Genomic DNA, 21,521 nt, shown 5'->3' with positions numbered 1-21,521 from the left:
CAATAACGTTGAGTATGAAATTTAAAATCATTCACATAATACCCATTATAACATTTCACTGAAGTTGAAGGGCCAATAGCAAGTCCAAAGAGTTGATTTTCAATTCCGTTAGATTGGTATTCCACCTAGCATAATAGTTAACTCCATAAGAAATAATGATTTAAAAGAGATTAATAATATTTTTAAAGTAGCTAATTGACATAAAATATAAATTAATTTTATTAAAATACTTACATTATTTTTTAACCAATTTGGAAAGATCGCTTCGCATAATTTTTCAATTTCACCATCACTCGCATGTGGTTGTTGTGACTTTAGCTCTTGTCGACATTGCCTAAAATTTTAAAATGTTAAAGTTAATAATAAATTATTATAAATTTAGTACAAAATAATATTTCATACTTACTCTAAATAAGGCTTCAGTTCTTGACAATTGAATATCACATAGTTATGCGCAATTTGCATTTCAGCATGTGACAACTGCCTTCTATAAAATCTTTTGGATAATTTTTTCCCTGTATAGGAAAAAATAGAGAGACATCCATCTACACTTCTAAGGCCACCATAATCATTCCGTGGAACTCGATTCCAATTTTTTTGCAAGTCATCACCAAAATAATGAGATGCAAAATTGGTAATTTCATCAATCAAGTATGCTTCACATATGGAACCCTCAACTTTAGCTTTATTGGTCACTTTCTTCTTCAAATAAAACATATACCTATATCATTTCTGTCAATTAGTTTATTTTAAAAAAATAAAAAGTGAATAAAATTAACATAGTATGAAAACATATCGTTCAAATGGATACATCCATCGATATTGAACTGGTCCACCAACTTTTGCCTCGTAAGGTAGATGTATCGTCAAGTGTTCCATGGAGTCAAAGAAGGATGGAGGAAAAATCCTTTCAAGTTTGCAAATTATTTCAATTATATTCATCTGTATTAACTCCATGTGCTGGGCATTTAAATTTGTTGAACAAATATCTCGAAAAAATACAGACAGTTCAGTTAATGCCTCCCACAGTGGCCTAGGTAAGTAAGGTCAGAAAGCGGTTGGAAGAAGTCTTTGAATGAAGACATGACAATCATGGATCTTCATCCCCGAAACCTTACATTGTGCCTCTTTCACACATCGTGAAATGCTTGAAGCATAACCATTAGGAAATGATAATTCCTTCATCCATGACAAAACTTCTTGTTGTTGCTTCTTGTGTAGACAATAAGTGCCTTTAGGTTTGTAAAGCCGACCACTCATATCTTGTTGCAAATGTAAATTTGGCTTCTGACAATACAATTGAATATCCAACCTAGCCTTTAAATTGTCCTTGCTTCTATTCGGACAATCCATTACTGTATAAAAAATATTGTCAAAGATATTTTTCTCAATATGCATGACATCAAGATTATGACGAATCAAATTTGTATACCAATATGGAAGCTCCCAGAAAATGCTCTTCTTCACCCAATTGTGCTTAACACCAAAGCCAGGAATTTTATCATTATATGATGAACCTCCATTATGTCCCTCAGTATACTTGGACACTTCGTTTAACATTTCCAAACCAAATGGATGAGGTAAAGGAGGAAGCCTTTCAATTACTCCTTTCAAAAACTTATCAGATTGAAATCTATATGGGTGGTTCATGGGTAGGAATTGTCGATGACAATCAAAAAATGTAGTTTTCTCCCTATTTTTTAATCTAAAAGCCTTGTTATGCTCCATACAATAAGGACAAGACAAATTTCCATGAGTACTCCACCCCGATAACATGCCATATGCTGGAAAGTCACTAATGGTCCACATCAAAGCTGCCCTTAATTGAAAATTTTCCTTTCTGTATACATCATATGTTTCAACACCAAAAAACCACAAATTCTTTAACTCATCAATCAAAGGTCTTAGAAAAACATCAAGCTTTTTACCCGGATTCTTTGGCCTAGGAATCATCATTGTCAAAAACATGAATGGTCTAGTCATGCACTTCCACGGAGGCAAATTATAAACAGTCACAATTACTGGCCAACAAGAGTATGTATTTGAAGACATGTCAAATGGACAAAACCCATCAGTGCACAACCCTAACCGAATATTTCTCGGATCTGATGCAAAGCTTAAGTGGACACGATTAAACTCCTTCCATGCCTCCCCATCAGATGGGTGCACCATAACCCCATTATCAGACTTATGAAAATGATGCCATGTCATATCTTTAGCATGATATGGAGACATGAATAGTCTCTGAAGCCTTGGTGTTAGAGGAAAGTATCGGAGTTGCTTCTCCGCCTTATTGGAACCTTTACTAGTTGGATTTCTAGGTTTGTATCGTGAACTTCCACAAAAATCACAATTTATTTTCATTGCATCTGCCCCATAGTACAACATACAGTAATTAGGACACACATCATATTTCTCATAACCAAGTCCAAGTGGCCGCATAAATTTCTTGGCATCATAAAAATTTGAAACCAAATTTTCATCATTAGGCATGCAACTTTTTGTAAAGTCAATAAAATTGTTGAAGGCATTCTGAGTCAAATTTAAAGTTGACTTCATATTAAGCAATTGTACACAAGCAGATAATTTGGATTGCTTGGTACACCCATCCCACAACGGCTCCTCCGCAGCTTTCAAAAGCTTAAAAAATTTAGTTGCCTCCGGATTTGGAATTTCCCCTGCTACCATAGGACTAGACACATTATCATTATAGAATGCATCACCAACCCCCATTGCATCCATAACCAGATTCCTATATGGATTCTCTAGACAAACATCATTCACATCATGACTCATTATAATCGATGAAGGTCCAGCCAATATTGGTTCTGCGACATAAGGCTCCCCATGTACAGTCCAATTTTCATAACAAGGTAAAAAACCTTTTGTCAATAGATGTTTACAAACATCATCTTCCTTTAAAAACTTTTGATTTTTGCACCTCACACAAGGACATCTAATTTTTCCCCCAGATATATTTTTATCAATTGAAAATGCAAAATTGATAAATCTTCTAACACCAGTAATGTATTCAGGACGAAGGCGACCATCCATAAAACGACGATACATCCACGATCGATCATCCATGTTAATCTAATTAACATGACAACACCAATAAGCATTTTTTGAAATAAGCATACTTCTTTAACTACTAGTACTTAAACAATCCTTTAAAATAAAATATGTACCACATGAATAAACTTTAATTATTTGTCCAGCTCAAACATATATGAAGCTAAAAAATGGATAACTGTTTTTCTTCTACTTTTTCTTATTGAGTTTTTAATTATATGGGCTGTTTAGTGTGACAATATGAGTGTGTGAGGAATTCCCACACACTCATATTGTCATTTATATTTTCTAACTAGTAACAAAAATATACTTTTTAGATTATGTTCGGTTAGTATTTTATACAGAATGAATGGATAAAGAAAAAAAATATATTTAGTTGAACAAATATTAAATAAATTTATCTTTATAATAGTTTTGGAGTTCATTTTTTTTATTCGTCCTTCTAACTTTTGTTACCACCTGAAATAGTTTTTTTTATTTTATTTGGATCCTTTTATTTTTATTGGATCCATCAAACTTTTTATTTTTATTCGGATCTTTTTTTGCTCAACTAAGAAATGGTAAATGAAATCAGAAACATGCGAGGTAATACAAGATTAAAGAATTTTTTTTATTTTTTTAAAAAGATGAAAATGCAATATAAAAAAAAACATAATTTATTATGGGTTATAATAGTTACTCACATTTGTATCTTTGTCTCTTATCATATACATTGTATCTATCTTTTGTGTCGTAGTAAAATAATAATTAGATAATAATTATAATACTGGTGGATGAAAATATAAATACATTTGTTTTATAAATTCTTTAAGCACAATCCAAATTAGTTAATTTCATGTACTAGTAGATTTGTTGCCTTCTTTCTTCTCTTAATATGTATGGAGCATAATATTATTGTTAATTAATTGACATGAGCAGACCGTAAGAGAAATGTTGTCTTCTCAATCTCAACGTCACAATATGTTTCAAGACTTGACAAATAGCACGACATTTAAATTTGCAATTAATTGATATATTATTCAGCCACCTCTAGGTTTCATTTTGGTCTCATAATTTCCATCCAAAATAAACTCAATATCATATTTAATAAAAGAAAATCATTCAATTAGTTTTCTTATACAAACTATCAATATTGTTCCAATAAAAGGCAGAGTTCCAACTACTTGAAAAGATTACAATAGGCATGCCCAATAAAAAAAATTATGCACGATATAATTAAGCAACCATGTAAAAATGGAGCAAAATAGACTTACCTAAGCCCAAATAATCAATGGCACAAGGTGGAGGTTTTCTTATTACAACCCAATCAGATTCAGCCAACTCTATTGGATTATATTATGATCCAATAAGCCATTCATATTGCTGGAAAAATAAAAAACATAAACAATATGTTACACCCATCAAGTTATAACAATTGCTAGTCTTTAAAACAAATCCAAGTTAAATTGATTCCAAGGATGCGCCTGAGAGGGTGGAAAGACATGAAGGGAAATAAAATGCACAGAGGGATCGGATGCTTGCTTTGTGTAAAAAGCTTGAAATGATCCAGAAGACAAGGTCTTTCAGATATGTGCTAGCTAATTGGAATCTGTTGGAATTTAGCATGAGAAAAAAGCAGACATCTCCTTTTCAAATGGGAAATCATTACTTGCAATAAAACTTCACTAGTTAGTAACTCCTGAATGGGGAACTTTTTTTTTTTTCCTTTTTCTTCAGTTTACCCTTTTGATTTTATGTGGAGTACTCAAGTTCAGTTTTACTTTTTATTTGAAGCAGTCCTATACTAGGTCTGATGTGGATGTCTGATATCCATTTGACCAATTAATTTCGCACAGGAGTGTTCATTGATGATTCTACCATTTGGGGTTGCTAATTATAGAGTCTGACCCTGTTATCAATCTGGTTGTTGTTCACATTTTTGTTAGCTAATTTTGTTCTTTTATATTTCTATATTGTTAGACTTGAGTGGTTACAGGTCTGATGCCCAAACAACTTCTGTATGCTTTAGTCTGTCAACAGAAGAAATGGCCGAGACATTCTTTTGGTTACAGGTCTGACGAGACAGATTTTTAACATAGAAAAGAATGTGTACATCAGACTAGGAGTGACACTGAAATGTCTGGCAAAGGGGGGCTTAGTTTTGGTCATCCAATGGATAAAATTGGGAAACTCCCAGTTAAATTTCTTTCCTTTTCCACCAGCAAACAAGATGAAGGTGAGAATATCATATATGAGAAATGAGAATTACTCAATCTTGAGGAAATTATGATGGTGAATATAATTGAAACACTGAATATTCACCCACAGCTAGTGTCATTTGATGGCTCAACAAATAAAGCAAAAGATATTGGTGCTATTAATTGTTGCATGTGCATCAATAAATCAAGAATCTTGTTTGGTCTTATTTCTTCCATCACAAGCATTCAAACTCCTACTTTTTCTTTCAGAAGCAAGAATAATATGTAACCTAGATGCTTGGCAAACTGCTTCACCTCAGGAAAAAGCGTTGTTTTAGGTCTCTTTTATCTTGGAATTATTCAATCCAATTCTTATTTATTACTACATGAAATGGAAGGAAAAACAATTGACGTTTGTGCTTTAATTTACAGCAATACTTTCATTTATGATGATGTCATATGAGGCCCGTGTAACATAAGAGATTTACTTTCCAGTTGATATACAACTTAATTTGAAAATAAATATCTTTACAGTGGAGAATAAATAAATAAATCAATGTAGCATTATGACAGTCCAAAACATCTCCTCATTCCTCCACCATCCATTCACAGCGCAACAGCTTGCTGTCAACCAATAATTTTATTTTCTTTCCCCGTAATTATAAATCCAATTTTACCTCAAAGCTACAAAACACCCCGACTTTACAGACAAATTAAGGAATCCTTAAACAGTCACCACACCCTCCACTAGCAAAAATAAAGTTTCCCCATAAGATTCCGCCCTTAAATATGTCCTTATCACCTCTTACCGCATTCTTTTTACTCTTGTAATGTTCCCCCCCCACAGCTTATTGTAAAAGCATTAATTATTCTTCTTAAGAGAAAAAACACCAAAAACATGAACTTCAGGAAGCAATATGTAAAAGCAGAAATAAAAAAGACAGTACTATGCCCAGAAAAGTTAATTGAATATAATCCCAGCATCATGTTCACATAAACCTCCAAAACTAGGATCTACAAGGACAATAAATTTAAATATGAATAATCTTATCCCAATGAAAAGCAGAGTTCCAATTAATTGAAAAGATTACAATAGGCATGCCCAGCAGACAAATTAAGCATAATCTAATTAAGCAACCATCAAAAAATGGAGCAAAATTGACTTACCAAAGCCCCAATAATCAATGCCCCAAGGTGGAGATTTCCTTGTTGCAACCCAATCAGACTTAGCCAACTCTATTGATTTATATTGTGATCCAATAAGCCATTCATATTGCTGGAAAAATAAAAAACATAAACAGTATGTTAAACCCATCCAGCTTTATCAATTGCTAGTCTTTAAAACAAATCTAAGTTAATCTATGAAAAACAGAAAGAATATCCAAGTTAAAGTACTGTTTAGTTTTCATATTTTCATGGCAATTGTCTTCTCATAACAATTTTTTTCTGAATTGAATAAGGAAAGAAAAAAAAACAGTCCCATGCCTTCACAGGCATAAACGTGACATTCCAGCAGATCGACTAGCTAGCTCCTTGGGATATGATGTGTTCAGCATGCTAATAAGGGGAACTGACTACTCCCATGCCTTCTGTTTGCATATATGTGATGGGTCATCGCAATTTCATGTTTACTCCAAGAAAGGCTGGGTGTCTTTCTGCCCAGATAAAGATGCGTTGATTGTCACAGTTGGAGATCAAACACAGGTATTACAAAAATTGCTTAAAAAAAGCAGAATAATCACCCTAGGCTTTTTGTTCAGTACTACATCAATTTGTTTAACCTAAAAAGATTCATAATATATGATATCAAAAGCATCTATGCCCTCTTTACAATTGTGATAGTAATGATAAGGTATGTGTGGAAATTAAACTCAACATCATGAACATAAACATAAACAACCTCTAATCAAAAATTAATTCTTGTACCTTAACTTATCATTATGTTCCCTTTATATCCAGTGACAGCTATTTTGATGTGGTAAGTGCGTATAAGTTGTGCAACTAAAACTAATAATATCTACACGAATCAGCAACCACCACATCCTAGTAAGTTGGATTGGCTGTGACTAAAAGGCAGCACTAAAACTCTGCAAGCATGCTCAATCAAATCACAGCAAGAAAAAAAGAAAAAAAGAAACACTTGGACTGCTACAGAAGAAGAAAATGCATCACAGGTTAACCAGTTGCTAGACTCTCTAGATTTTAACAGCATCCATACGCTGCTGTAACACTTCAAAATTATAGAAGTAGAGCATTACAATGTAAAAAGTTGAAGCAACAGGGTAACAAGTTACAACAGGGTATAATATTCAGAGCCAATTTCAGTGGGGCAAAGAAGGAGTTATTTAGCCAAAAAGCCTTGCTTTGTTTAAAGACAATTACATGCCTGAGGAGATGAGAAAATGTGGAGATATAACATTGGATCTTACAAAACAGTAGTTTGAAGAGAAAAATGCATCCCACTTACACGATGATATGAAGGTATCTCATGGGGGAAAACAATTATCTACTGGCAAAAAGAAACCAAAGGGAAGCAAAAATGATTATAGCTCAACTGTTGGGACATCAAAAAATTTATGAACCGTAACCCTAAAAATTAAATTGGGGGTTTTGATAAATTTTCAATTACACATGCATAATTAGGTTATAGATCATGGTAAAAACATTTCATAAACCCCTATATTATCGAATTAATAGCCTAAAACCATTATTCAAAGTATTGAAAAAAAAAAGTTACCTGTGTTCTTGAGTTACAGGTGACCGAGATCGTTCTACAGGAAAGAAAGAAACCTGGATTGGGAAAGTTAGGTGAAAAATTTTTAGTGCAGGTTTAATTGCAACAAACAAAAACAAAAACCCTTAATTATTTACCTGAACTATTGAAGAAAACCGTGAAACACCCAACCCGTTTACAAGGAGATACCTTAAATCAACATGTTCGATGGTGATAATGATGGGTCTAGTTCGATTTTGTTCAGATGAAGGAGAAGAAGATGAAGAAAAGAAATTAGGGATGCTGAAGAAGCGAAGAAGATGAAATGTTTGGGATAAAGAAAAATCAAATCGATGAAGAGAGGGTGATTTTTCTACAGTTCTGGTTCGATTTTGTTAGGGACGAAGGAGACTGGAAGAGTGGAAGATCATTAATTTTGATCTGTTGGTTTTGTTCATTTCGTCTCGATCTGTTTGCATTTCGGTGTGGGGGGAGAGCACTGGTGTAGATTTACCAAAGCCAGCGAAAAATAAACGGTTGAGATTTAATCCTTGTAAATGTAATCAACGGTGTTCGTAATTTTGGTTTTATATTAAAATTTAAATAATTATTTTTTTAATTAGCAACAGAAAATCCGTTGCTAAATTCAACGTAAATTTTGCAACGGATTATCCGTTGCTAAAGTCCGTTGCTGATATTAAAAAAATAATATATGTGTAATCCGTTGCAAATCCGTTACTGAATTTAGCAACGGAATTATCCGTTGCTAAATTCAGATGCTAATACCCTATTTTTTTAGTAGTGTGACCAGTTGAGCTACACCCCTCAAGGTTTGCCAAATGCATTTCTTTCTACTAGTCTAATTAGTAGACTTAGTAAAATCATCCACACATCTCATTAACAATTGATAACTCCTTGTATTGATTGCTTAAAAAATGACTTTAGCAGACAATCATGACCACTTGCTGTATGTACTGTAGGAAATGTGGAAATGCTCTCTGTATTCTGAAGTGTATGTGGATGCAATCAGAGTGGATGCTTATTATTAGAATCAACATTTACTACATGCAAGAAACCACTTGGTGGGTTCTTTCTATCACTCTCACAACTCATTCTTATCACGTACAGTATCTCGTAAATTGTTTCTCTACTTGTATTTTTAGGAGTCTTAGAGTTTCATGACTGTAAACTTGAAAATGACTAGAGATGGGAGGTCAATTGTCTTTGTATGTAGTACGTGATTCATACGAACAAAAGTGTCCCATTCATGTCCTTTCACGATATAAATCTTGAGATAAGTAAACGATGGGGATATGTAAAGATCGTCCTTCCATGTTTTATCATATTAAGAGTTGTACTTCTAGATATCAATTCTGCTAACAAAGAGCTTTGCAATTTTGTTGAGAAATGTGTCCCAAAGTTCTCACGTTTTTGCTGGTTGCTTCCTTTCAGATTTATACAGAGACCTATGGTGATGATTGTAAGTTCAATAAATTAATATTCCCCATTTACTGCAAAGAGTTTTCGAGCCATGTCTCATGTAGGATGTAGCTTTTTATGCTAATCAGAATCAAGTGCTTAAGGGTCTTCTTAACTTTATAGATGAACTGCAGAATGAATATTCTGAATTGCCTGCCCTTGGGCCAAAAATCACGCATTAAAGTTCGAGGCTAGATTAGATTTAGTAGAGATCTTTGCTAGCTTTAATGGATCCTCCATACTCCATGTAACTAGACAACTCTGATGGTGATTGAATCATGGAATTTTTTTTATTGTTCTGCCCCATTCCTGATGCAGTTACAGTAATGAGTATTCTCAAGGATGCCTGGCAAAACACACCACGTAATTGGGTGGGTGCAGATCCCTGTGGAGGCAAATGGGAAGGCATTTCATGTTACAATTCACGTGTGACTTCGATGTAAGTTATAGGCAGTTGTTCAGCTTCAAATGTTAATTAAGCCTCGCACCTTCTTCCCTCTCCAAGTTTCGAGATTAGCTGACTATTTTCAACTGCAGAACGTTGGCAGCTGTGGGATTGACGGGTGAGCTGTCTGGAGACATCTCCTCCTTATCAGAATTGGAGGTTCTGTAAGTCTTGAGTTTTCACTTCACATAATAAATGATCCCAACTTACAAGTATTTATAGCCTCAAATTAAGATTTAGTGCTACGATACTCTTTTGCTTTCCAGATGTCTAGACTGGGCTGCTCTAGCGTCCGGATCTCAAGGCATGAGGCACATATTGAGAAAAGGCCTCATTCCCAGAGCTCCTTTCATCCTTTTTCTTGATATATGAACATAGTGATTGTTTTCCATTCCAAGGATTCCTTGCTCATTAACAGTGTCTGGTTATAGGGATCTATCGTACAACACGGGTTTGAGCGGTACACTTCCGGCATCAATTGTGAATTTGAAGAAGCTAAAAAACTTGTAAGGGAATAATATGATGTTAGTATTAACTGACACCAGTCCTCTAATTAACTGACAGAATTTTCTTTTCTTCCATTCTAGAAAGTTGGTTGGTTGTAGTTTCTATGGCCCTATCCCTGAGTTGATAGGGTCTCTTCAGCTGCTGGAGTCTCTGTAAGTGTTTTACTGTTTTCTTGTGGACTAAACCTTTCCTGTGCGAGCCTACATATTTCCACTCTGAAACTGCTATTTCCCGCAGAGACCTGAATTCTAATAGATTCACTGGACCAATTCCACATTCAATTGGAAACCTTTCGAAACTCTTTCTGCTGGATCTATCTAATAATATGCTCGATGGAGCCATCCCTGTCTCCAGTGGAACTACATCTGGTCTTGATATGCTAGTTAATGCAAACCACTTGTATGTCAAATCTCTTTGTGCTGATTAGTGTGCTCTCTTGCTTCGGCGTTATTGACATCTGTTTATGCTGGTCTGAAAATTATTCAGTCATCTAGGAGGGAATCAGCTCTCAGGCACAATCCCGAAAGAGCTTTTCAGATCAAACATGACTCTCATTCATGTGTAAGTTTGTATATGCTTTGGATGTTGAAGTCAAACTACTTCACCAATGGAATAGGGGAGAAAATAGGAAGTGGGATTTTAATTTAATTTAAAAGAAAACAATATTCCTTTTAATTTAATATGCTTCTTTAAAAGGTTTACAATTCTATATACATCATATACATTACTTTTGTGCAGGCTTTTGCATGACAATAATCTCACGGGAAGCATTCCTTCTACCCTTGGACTTGTGCAGACTTTGGAGGCTGTGTAAGCATCTACATGGCAAACTGAAGTGATTAATCTACACTGATCTAGTTTGTATTGAATGCCTTATCTTTGTTGCAGACGTTTTGAAGGGAATTCATTAACTGGACCTGTCCCTCCAAACCTCAACAATCTTACCACTGTGAAGACGTTGTAAGTATACAGAAAACGACATTGCCAGTAAAGATATCACAATGGTTTGGCTAGTTTGTTAAGTCTTTTGTGCGAATTCTCACTCTGTTAAGAGTGTTTTTGCTGATAAATTTCAGGATTTTGTCCAACAATAAATTTACTGGGCCTGTTCCTAATCTCACTGGCATGGCTTATCTCAGCTACTTGTAAGATTTCCAGTCTATTAACGTTAGGTCTCTCAGTATGAAATACAATTCAACTTTTCTCCAAATGCCTACTTTGACCAAAATCTTTTCTGCAGGGACCTGAGCAATAATATTTTTGACGCTTCAGATTTTCCGTCGTCATTCTCAAACTTACGGGCTTTGACAACACTGTATGTCTCCCTTCCTCCCTCCTTTTCTCTCTGTCATCACACACACTCGACCAACTCAATGAAGCCTTAAATCACAAACCCTTTCCACCATCCCACTTTGTAATTAGTCCTTAATATTTTGCTCAGGCATCATGACTTTACATGCTAGATTATAATTGTCTCCATGTTTAGTAAGTGTTATATGAAGCAGTCATTGGTTTTTTGACAGGGACATTTTTGTCCACGGAACCTCTTATTGACTATGCATTCCTGTGTATAAAAGTTTACAATTTATGATTTTTCACGCTGTCAACATAGTGAAGCCTTCTTCCCTTCCTGTGAATAACAGAATGATGGAAAACACTGGACTTGAAGGTCCGATTCCTCCTACCCTCTTCGATCTTCCTAGTTTACAGACTTTGTGAGTATCCTTCCACTTGTTTCTTTAGTACCATAGCAATCAACTTCATGGATATTGATAGATTCTTTCATCTCATGGAAACTGATGGATATCTAAATTCACAAATGGTTACAGGATTCTAAGGAACAACCAGCTCAATGGCACATTGGATATTGCAAGAAGCTCTAGCAGCCAGCGGGAAGCCATTGATATGCGAAACAATCTCATTTCATCCTATTCAGAAACACCAGAACAGAGGAATAACGTGGATGTAATGTAAGAGGCATTCTTCTTCTTCTTATTGTGGGATGAATTATAACAGTCCCTCTCAGATATTGTAAAATTACACAGATCATTCAAAAGTCTGAAGATCTGACTGAAACCTTGTCATGTTAGTAGTGTGAAAAGTTAAATCCTGAGGAGATGTGCTATGCTACTTGCCTGCGTAAGAGTGTTTTATGTGTTAAATTTTGCAGACTTGTGGGTAACCCAGTTTGTGAGCGTACAGAAGCAACAGAACATTACTGCACAGTTCATCAAGCCATTTCTTCGTTTCTCCTCCCCTGCACTTCAGATCAGATTTCCAGTCCCAACAGCAAATTCTCTTATCCGTACACAGGAGTACTCTTCTTCAGACCTCCATTTTTAGAGTCAAGAAACGCAACTTATTATCAACGTCCGGTAGAAGAGTCTCTGATGCGTTCCTTTAAGAACTCTAGCCTTCCTGTGGATTCAGTTTATGTAAATTGTCCAACAAATGATTCGTTGGGGAATCTTGAATCGAACGTATCTGTGTTTCCTTCGGGCCAAAATCACTTTAACACAACTACGATTTCTAAAATTGGATTTGTGCTAAACCGTCAGACTATTGAAAATCCAGATATCTTTGGACCTTCACAATTTAAGGGTGCTGCATACCCATACTTCGATGGTAATTTCACATTTCATGCACAAGTGAGAGAAATTTGTCTACATTGATCTTTCTTTCTTCTGATGACCCATCCCTCTCCCTCCCTCCCGCTTTTTCAAGCAGGAAACCCCACGGAATCAAACAAGTTATCAATCATTGGAAGTATCATTGGGGCTGCGGCTGGAGGAGCCTCTTTCCTGCTAATATTGCTTCTTGCAGGGGTATATGCTTATCGTCAGAAAAAAAGCAGAGAAAGAGCAAGTAAACATAAGAATCATTTTGGTACTTTAAGGTTCTAGTTTTAGACCGATATTTTCCCGTTCATCATCGAAAATTGCGGGTTTATTTCTTTTTCTTTATTTTGCCAAATTGCAGCATACTTGGATTTAAAGAACAGTGACAGAGTTCCTCAGTTGAAGGGAGCCAGATGCTTCTCTTTCGATGAGATTACGAAGAGCACCAATAATTTCTCGGAAGCCAATCATATTGGATCAGGGGGTTACGGAATGGCAAGTCTCTCCCTCTTTTCCTGTCCTGCCATGGTGGTTTCATTTGCATAAACAATGATTGTGGGTGTTGCTGGCTGCAATTTGCCTTCAAACTATCTAACTTCTGAGCTGCCATGGTGTTTTTTCAGCAACACAATACTTGAGTCTTTCAACATTTTTGTGTACAGGTTTATAGAGGGATGCTTCGTACTGGACAACTGATTGCCATCAAACGATGTCGACAAGGATCGGTGCAAGGTGGGCTTGAATTCAACGCAGAGATAGAAGTTTTATCGAGAGTTCATCATAAAAATGTTGTAAACCTTGTTGGGTTTTGCTTTGAGAGAGGTGAACAGATGCTAATTTATGAGTTTGTTCGCAATGGTAGTCTCAGGGACAGCCTATCAGGTATTACACTGGCACCTATAAATGATTCAACAAGATGCTTCATGAATCGCATGGAACCTTTCAATCTTACAAGCATTGAGTTTTCCATGACAACTCTCGCATCCAATGGAGACAACCCTTTGGTGCCTTTGTTCCGAAAATGAGCACACGCATTCTATAGTTGCATTAAATCTACACAATCATATATCCTCTTCTCATGTAAGCAGGTTTGAGCGGGATCTGGCTGGATTGGAGGAGGAGACTTAAAGTGGCTCTTGATGCAGCAAGAGGTCTTGCCTACTTGCACGAGCTTGTCAACCCTCGTATTATCCACAGGGACGTAAAATCAGCTAACATATTACTGGATGAATGCTTAAATGCTAAAGTTGGTGATTTTGGTCTTTCCAAGCCTATGGACAATAGTGAGCTTATTCTTGCTAGCACTCAAGTTAAAGGGACAATGGTCAGTACCTCCAAAACTTCAAGAATTTAAGACTTTCTAGTTTCATTAAATGCAGGGCGGCTGCTGGTGTATGATTAAAGCCAATTAATATATATCAAAGGTTACAATTGACAAGATTACTATATTTTCTGCTTAGGGTTATATAGATCCAGAATATCAGGAGACCCTGCTCTTGACTGAGAAGAGTGATGTCTATGGCTTTGGAGTTGTGTTGCTGGAACTAGTAAGTGGAAGAAAGCCTTTAGAGCGAGGGAAATACCTTGTAGCGGAGGTAAGTAGGTCATTGGATAGAAAAAAAGATCTATATAGCCTTCATGAACTTCTTGACCCAAGCATTGGTTTAGACACGAAGCCGAAAGGTCTAGATAAGATAGTGGATCTGGCAATGAAATGTGTACAAGAGAAAGGAAGTGACAGGCCAACAATGGGTGAAGTGGTGAAAGAGATTGAGAATATCTTGCATCTTGCTGGTTTAAACCCCAATGCTGAAGCAGAATCCACTTCAGCTAGTTTTGAGGAAGCAAGCCAGGACGAGTTTCCACCATCCTTGAAGGAAGAAGAGCTTTCATTATCTTGAGTCTAGAACCATGATGAGCATTGTTTAGCTGGGAAAGCTGAGAAGTTGCTTCAGTACTGGGTGTTACAATATTTTCTTGCAATGTTTGCCGCGTGTGGTGCATCAGATTTTTAAGAGTCAACTACTTGTGAATATATATTTAGCAAAACCTTTGTGTTTTGGGTGAAAGAAATCCTGTGTGCTCTTACATTAATTATGTTAGAAATTAAACTTATGCCAGTTGAACTTATTGATCTATTTCTCTTGATTCGACCTCTCACTTGAATCAAAGGAGAGTAAAATGATGAGCATTTTCTGTGTCCTGTATCCAATCTTTTAAGTTGTGAATATTATAATTATTATTATCATGACGCTGAATAACAGAGTTTATTACAAAGTCGAAACCCTTAAAAACCATGAATATCATAGCTATGGGGAAACATCTAAAATATTTCATTTAGACAACCTTATTTATACTAATAATAGGTATAAACTGAATAAAAAAAATAAAATTTGTAAACTAAATACTTCCTAAACTGCATGCATGTGCATTGCATTGATTTGATGGTGTTAAAAATTGTTGCTCAGGTCATTGGTTTCTCCAACAGGGCAGAGAAATACCACTCGTTTTTGTCAATCCCTCGATCAAGCTTCATGCCAGCGTTCCACCTTAGGTTCCTGAATCCAACACGATCCAACATTGGAACGTATGTTTGATTCAGCTGTGATCCCAGGCAGAAGAAGCGATCAAGCCAGAAGAGTCCCCCTGGCCTCAACACTCTGTACATATCATAGAGTGTGAATTCCAACATCGCATCTGGAATCCAGTTGCTCAGAACATGCATCGAATGAACTATGTCTAGAGTGTTGTCAAAGAATGGAAGCCTCTGAGAAACACTGACGTCGAATGAGATCACTAAGCTTTGGACCATTCTTTGTCGTCATCTAAAAGACCTAATGCCTTGCAAACAAGCTGAAATGTTGGATAAACAATGCCGCCAACGTTTTTAAAATAATCAAGCCCTGTAGGCCCTTTCACATGGTTTAGAAGTATTCTTAAGAAATAAAGTTCCCCAGCAGCAGGATGCACATATGTTATACGTCCAAGGCTAAACCTCCTTGATATGACAACCCACTCTTTCAGCCTGCCATCCCATACATATTTGCTTGGAAATTGTGATTAGTCAAGCTCTCGTGCATGAGCATATTTTTCGTTGCAGTCAAACCATTAAGTAAGCATTGTTTTATTGATACCTGACCTTCTAAGAACAGAACAAAGAGAGTTGTTGCTTGAGAAGATAACATTTTGCTGAGAAGGCAAATATATGACCTTGAAGCCTTTCAATTGTAGGGGTTCTTGAATAAATTGGAAATTGGAAAAGACATCAAACATCTTCATAGGAGCAGATAAATCGACAATTACGATATGCATGTATTTCATCATTAGTTTCATTCTGAAGCACCATTCTACATCTATCAAGCTCCTTGCGCATATTTGAATAGATATTTGATCAACAGTGATTGACAGCATATCTCAACATTTATATGTGCATTGTACTGCATTAAAAGTTTTCTATTATACAGAACAACATAGTCATTGAAAAGCCCAATTCCATCTTTAAATACAAAATTATCATGGTATTCATGTTTTCTGCAATAAACAAAGTTGTTCTCGCAAAAAATAGTCGAGTTTTTTAATTTATTTTGAAATGATTTTGCATATTTACCATCTGACATGCATTATGCATTTGGTTTTGCAGTACCGCATGGACCATGTATCATAAACTTAGAAACAATATCATGACACAAAGGATCAACATTTTTATCAGGTATTTCAGCTGAAATAATTGAGTCAACACTATCAACAGATCGACATTTAAATTCGGAGGCAAGCCAAACCAAAATGTAAGTATGTGGAAGGCCTCTTTTTTTAAATTCAATTGCGCATACATCTGTTGAGATGTACAAAAACAAAAACAAATAAAAATAGTAAAAGAAAGACACGATAAGAATGAAATAAAAATGGACAGAATCATTTCACTAGCTATTTTCTTGCCAAAAGGGATGCTGAACTTGATGAATTTCAACATATCAAGCAGCTTTGTTCTTAAAACACGTGTGATTATATTAGGGTTGTCTTCATGCTTATAAACTCTCACTTTTCTAAGCTCTCTTTGGATTTCAAGCCAGTTTGTGTTGCATGTAAATGTAATGAATAGATCTAGATTTTCATATGTTCTACAAATAGCCATGACATCTTGGTAGTTGTTTATCATGTATCGTGGGCTGCCAGTTAAAGAAGAGGGGACAATAATTTTTCCGGTTGTCGACCCTTGAACATCCCCTCTAAGAACAGCTTCATTAATGCCTTGATAGAGCTCAGTTCGAAGATCATTCTGGTTTGCTCTAATGTAATCAAGCCTGTCTTCTTTAACATTTGCAAACGCATCGACTAAAAACTGTTGGTAAAGACAACCGTCTTTTGTAATAGTGTCTTTGCCGTATTTTCTTTCATGAATAAGATAAGCATAGAAGCTCTCATCAGAACTTCTTGACTTTTTGGTGTTTAAGAAACTTGGTCATCTTGGTTGGCATAACTAATGTTAGTCCGATAACCATCTTGACCAAAGGAAAAATTAAAGAAGAGGATATTGCAATGACATAAATTTTTGATTTAATCTTGAGTTCCTCTGCAAAGTCCCTGCTAAGATTCATCTCATTTTGTTCTTGTTATTTAGCTTTGTTCTTATAAATTAACTATTGTACTCTATCCATCTATTGGGTTGAGATGGTTCTTTAATATAGTATCAGAGCCTTAATGACCAAACGGTCACGAGTTCGAATCTCACCATCCCCATTTATTTGATAAAAATTAAGCACAAGGTAAAGTGGGCCTGTGCAAGTTTCAAGCCCAAAGGGCTTTCACTTGAGGGGGTGTGTTAGAGAATAATATAAATCATATCTTGGGACCTCATCTAACAGCTTAAGCTATTGGGTTGAGATGGTTCTTTGACACTCGGTTTGTTGGTTAATATTTTTTTTTATCGAATTCAAAAGTACTTTCTGAATTCTTAATAAAGCTACATAAAAAGTTGATATATATATATATATATATATATATATATATATATATAAACAAAAGGTATTTAATATTTTTCTTTATGCTGACATATTTGTCGCACCCAGATATCGCATTATTATCTTGATAGAAAAAGAGCAGATATCTGGCATCTTGTTCTTTTATGAAAAAATATCTTATTTAAGGAGTCGTCACCTAGTACTATGATCACTAGGAACCCTAACTGGTCAACAGAGATTTTATGGTACGGGACTGATTGTGACTAGGGAAGGTATTAGCACCCCTAGCGCACTCTACCTCAGGTAAGCTACATTGCTAGTTTTGTCTTAAATTGCTAAAAATTTTGTTGATTTGTGTTATGACGGTTCACCACTAATATTCCTGACTCTAGCGTCAGTGAATATTTAATTACAGATATTTTCAAATCTGGCGTTGGTAAATATTCCACTATGAAATAATTCAAAGTTTGGCGTTGGTAAAAATTCTAATACGAATAATCTCAGCTCTGGCGTTGGTAAATATTCCACTACGAATAATCTCAACTTTGACGTTGGTAAGTATTCGTAGGTAAAAAAAATAATAAAAAAATAAAAATCATTTTCTTTATTCTGGCATTAGTGAATAAAATAAATAAAAACACATTTTATTTTCTTATTTATAATGCATGCACAATTTCTATTTTTATTTATTTTTATTTTTTATTTATATTTATATTTATATTTTTTTTATTTTTTTTTAGATTGGGTCCAACTCAGCCCATGTGAGCTGAACTTGACCCAGCTGACTCGGTCGAGACCAGTGACCCGGCTGGATGGCATGCGTACGTTACGCATGCCTGCCCAATGAATTATAATTCGCTGCTACTGTAGCAGTGAATTAAAATGCAAAAGAAGCGGGGCTTACCTCAACGCAGGAACGGAGATGATAACTGAAGCGTGGTGGTCGGCTGTTCTCCTCTCCTCTGCTTTACTATGTCTCTGATTCTCGTTTTCCTTTACTTTTTGCTGTTTTTTTTTTTGTGTTCCTCTGTCTTTAACTCCTTCCATTTACTGGCTTCCTCTGTCCATGCCCGTCTCTCTCTAGCTCTCGCCTGTTCTGTCCGTTCGGTCCTCTTCCTTCCCCCTCTGTTCTCCCTCTTCTGTTGCTCTGTCCAGTCTTCTCCGTTCAGGATGAAGACGGTTGTGGTAAAAGCACGAGGTGCTGCTGGTTGAATGGACCAAAACTTTGCCCTGGTTCTGTTTCTCCTCCCCTTTCGTTTCTGTTCTGCCTCCTCTCTCTCAGTCTTCCCCCCTCTCGCGAGGTTGCCTTTACCCGGCTTTTTATAGAGTCAGAGATCGATCGGCGCTGGTAACGGCCGGCAGTAATGGCCGTGGGGTGCTGCATTCAATGGAGAAACGTCTCTGCCTTTAATGCCGGAGCCGTTACCGAGGAAGAAGACGACGAGCAGTCGCTTGCCAAAACGACTCCGTTTTCCAATTCCAAAGGCTGCTTTAAATGTGGTCCTTGGAATTCTTGTAATTGTGCAATCAAGCCCCTGGTTAAAATGTAATTGGATACTTGCATTTCGGTGCCTTTTACAAGCTAGTCCTTGGACTTCAATATGTTGCAATTGTAACCCCAATTAACCCCAAACTTTGATATTTCTTCAATTAAGCCCTTGATTTCATTAATTAAATTAATCTTAAGCTTCATTAAGCCTCAAAACTTATCAATTCTCCAATTAAGCCCTTGATTTGATTAATTAAATTAGTCAAGAGTTTAATCAATCTCTAAACTTCCAATCATGTTGCCTTAACCCACATTTTAATTCATTCTTCATTTATTTAACTTTTTATTTGTTTTTCATCAACAATTTTTTAATTTTTTTTTAGGAAATATTGTAAAAATCAATAAATAAATAAATAACACAAAAAAATTAAATAAAAGGGTTAAAAATTAAGTTATAACAAGGTTCTTGGATCCTTTAACTAATGCATAATTTTACTACCAGAAAATCTACAAACACAAACAAAATCACATATATATTTTTTCTATCCGTATTTTGAGGTGATATGTATTTATATCTAACCTTATCTCTTTGGTCTCTAAACATATTTGCAACCAGCTACCCCCATCATTCTAGGATATATTCCTCTGACTAAAATCAGGTAAAAATTCTGATTGGTCAAGCAAATCAGCGCGGGACTGATGCAAGCATTCTTTCCACGAGTGAGTTCAAATATTTTGTTGAATTTTCTTCGGCTCTAATCTCTTGACTGACAAAAATTTATTTCTGTCAATTTAAATGACTAGCAAACAACTATGACGATGCAAGCAAGGGATGCCTTTGATTACAGAGGGGACTTCCCAGTTTCAAAGGTAGAGCCACTATATATGATCGAGTGAGCTCAGAATCCTTGGTATGAGCTTGGCTTGGCAAATGTTTCAGTGATACTTCTTACCTGAGAGTACGAGTTGCCATTTTTCTTGTGTTGTTTGCACTTTGTAGCATACTGTTTTCCTTTTATGATACTGTTAATGAGGAGTGCAGTTAAATCTCTGGTTTCTTGGGTTTACCTTTCTTGTGTACTGTCCTAATTACAAAATGAGGAGTGCCGTCTTCCCCACGGATCAAGATTAGGCCAGGCGCTGTCAAGTCTAAGAGAATGATTTGTTGTAAGCATTCATGGAGAGGAGGGGACCCATGTGTTTGCAATTACAAGGAATGATTCGTTTGGAAGAAATTCTGATATCTTCATGAATCATTTTCAACTGTTGTCAGATAGACGAGTTTTTGTCTCTGTAGCAACCAGCTGCTTGTTAATAACAATGGCAGCAGCAAGTCATAAAGTAATAATCAAATTGGCATTTTTAATACTTCTTTCCCAATATTATTGTTGCATTAGGGTTGAGGTTGACAAATCATATTGCACAGATAAAGATTAAGATTTTCAAACCCCAAGGTTGCAGACTTTAAATTGTAGAGAAATAGATAAAAGCTCTAATATTTTGCTCTAATTTAAAATAAACCTCATTCATCTTTGATACATTTATGATTCTTTAGAACTTCTTTTCCAGCCCGAGCTTATCTGTCTAGTCCATAAACATATTAATTTGCAACACGTTCTCCGTCGATCTGGGATATATTCCTCTAACAAATCAGGTTACAGTGCTGATTGGTCAAGCAAATCAGCACGGGACTGATGCAAGCATTCTTTCCACGAGTGAATTCGAATATTTTGTGGAGTTTTTTTTGTCTCGTATCTCTTGACTGACCAAAATTAGAATCTTAAATCAAATAGGAAAAAAAAAAAAACAATATAAAATCTAAATTAAACTGGAAATATGAAAAAATAACAAAACCGAATCAAAGAATATATTTTGAGCCTAATTTGAACGACTACTTATATAACTAGGCCCGCAAATCCTTCTCGGTACGTAAATTCGAGTCGAATCCAACATTTAAATAAAAAATTATGAGCTTTTCTGTCCTACTAGTTGTTCAGTGTGATTGTATCTTGTATCTCTTCTTGGATTTAACTCTGTCCTCTTAATCCATAAATAGTTTTAAA

The 21,521-nt window shown here is 35.7% G+C and overlaps 1 protein-coding gene across 5 annotated transcripts in view; it reads left to right on the top strand.

Moving 5' to 3' along the window:
- Positions 1-9,070: 9,070 nt before the first annotated feature.
- LOC18107486 (leucine-rich repeat receptor protein kinase HPCA1) overlaps positions 9,071-21,521 on the top strand; it is a 37,484-nt gene continuing 25,033 nt past the window's right edge. Inside the window, exons 1-19 of one of the 5 annotated variants that reach the window (XM_052451974.1) lie at positions 9,071-9,442; positions 9,760-9,880; positions 9,979-10,050; positions 10,318-10,392; positions 10,474-10,545; positions 10,631-10,792; positions 10,880-10,954; positions 11,132-11,203; positions 11,282-11,353; positions 11,470-11,538; positions 11,634-11,708; positions 12,037-12,108; positions 12,223-12,363; positions 12,564-13,018; positions 13,121-13,279; positions 13,373-13,506; positions 13,674-13,893; positions 14,100-14,335; positions 14,482-14,657. In XM_052451974.1, the coding sequence (XP_052307934.1) occupies positions 9,370-9,442; positions 9,760-9,880; positions 9,979-10,050; positions 10,318-10,392; positions 10,474-10,545; positions 10,631-10,792; positions 10,880-10,954; positions 11,132-11,203; positions 11,282-11,353; positions 11,470-11,538; positions 11,634-11,708; positions 12,037-12,108; positions 12,223-12,363; positions 12,564-13,018; positions 13,121-13,279; positions 13,373-13,506; positions 13,674-13,893; positions 14,100-14,335; positions 14,482-14,511 (2,385 nt within the window). In that variant the 5' untranslated portion in view covers positions 9,071-9,369 and the 3' untranslated portion in view covers positions 14,512-14,657. Of the gene's footprint in view, positions 9,443-9,759; positions 9,881-9,978; positions 10,051-10,317; positions 10,393-10,473; positions 10,546-10,630; positions 10,793-10,879; positions 10,955-11,131; positions 11,204-11,281; positions 11,354-11,469; positions 11,539-11,633; positions 11,709-12,036; positions 12,109-12,222; positions 12,364-12,563; positions 13,019-13,120; positions 13,280-13,372; positions 13,507-13,673; positions 13,894-14,099; positions 14,336-14,471; positions 15,224-21,521 lie in introns of those variants that run through there. The other 4 variants (XM_024600034.2, XM_024600035.2, XM_024600036.2 and 1 more) reach the window with 4 other exon arrangements.

This window comes from Populus trichocarpa, chromosome 4, assembly GCF_000002775.5.
Source record: "Populus trichocarpa isolate Nisqually-1 chromosome 4, P.trichocarpa_v4.1, whole genome shotgun sequence".
In the NCBI taxonomy this organism is placed as follows: domain Eukaryota; kingdom Viridiplantae; phylum Streptophyta; class Magnoliopsida; order Malpighiales; family Salicaceae; genus Populus; species Populus trichocarpa.
This window is presented reverse-complemented; position numbering and strand designations above follow the sequence as displayed.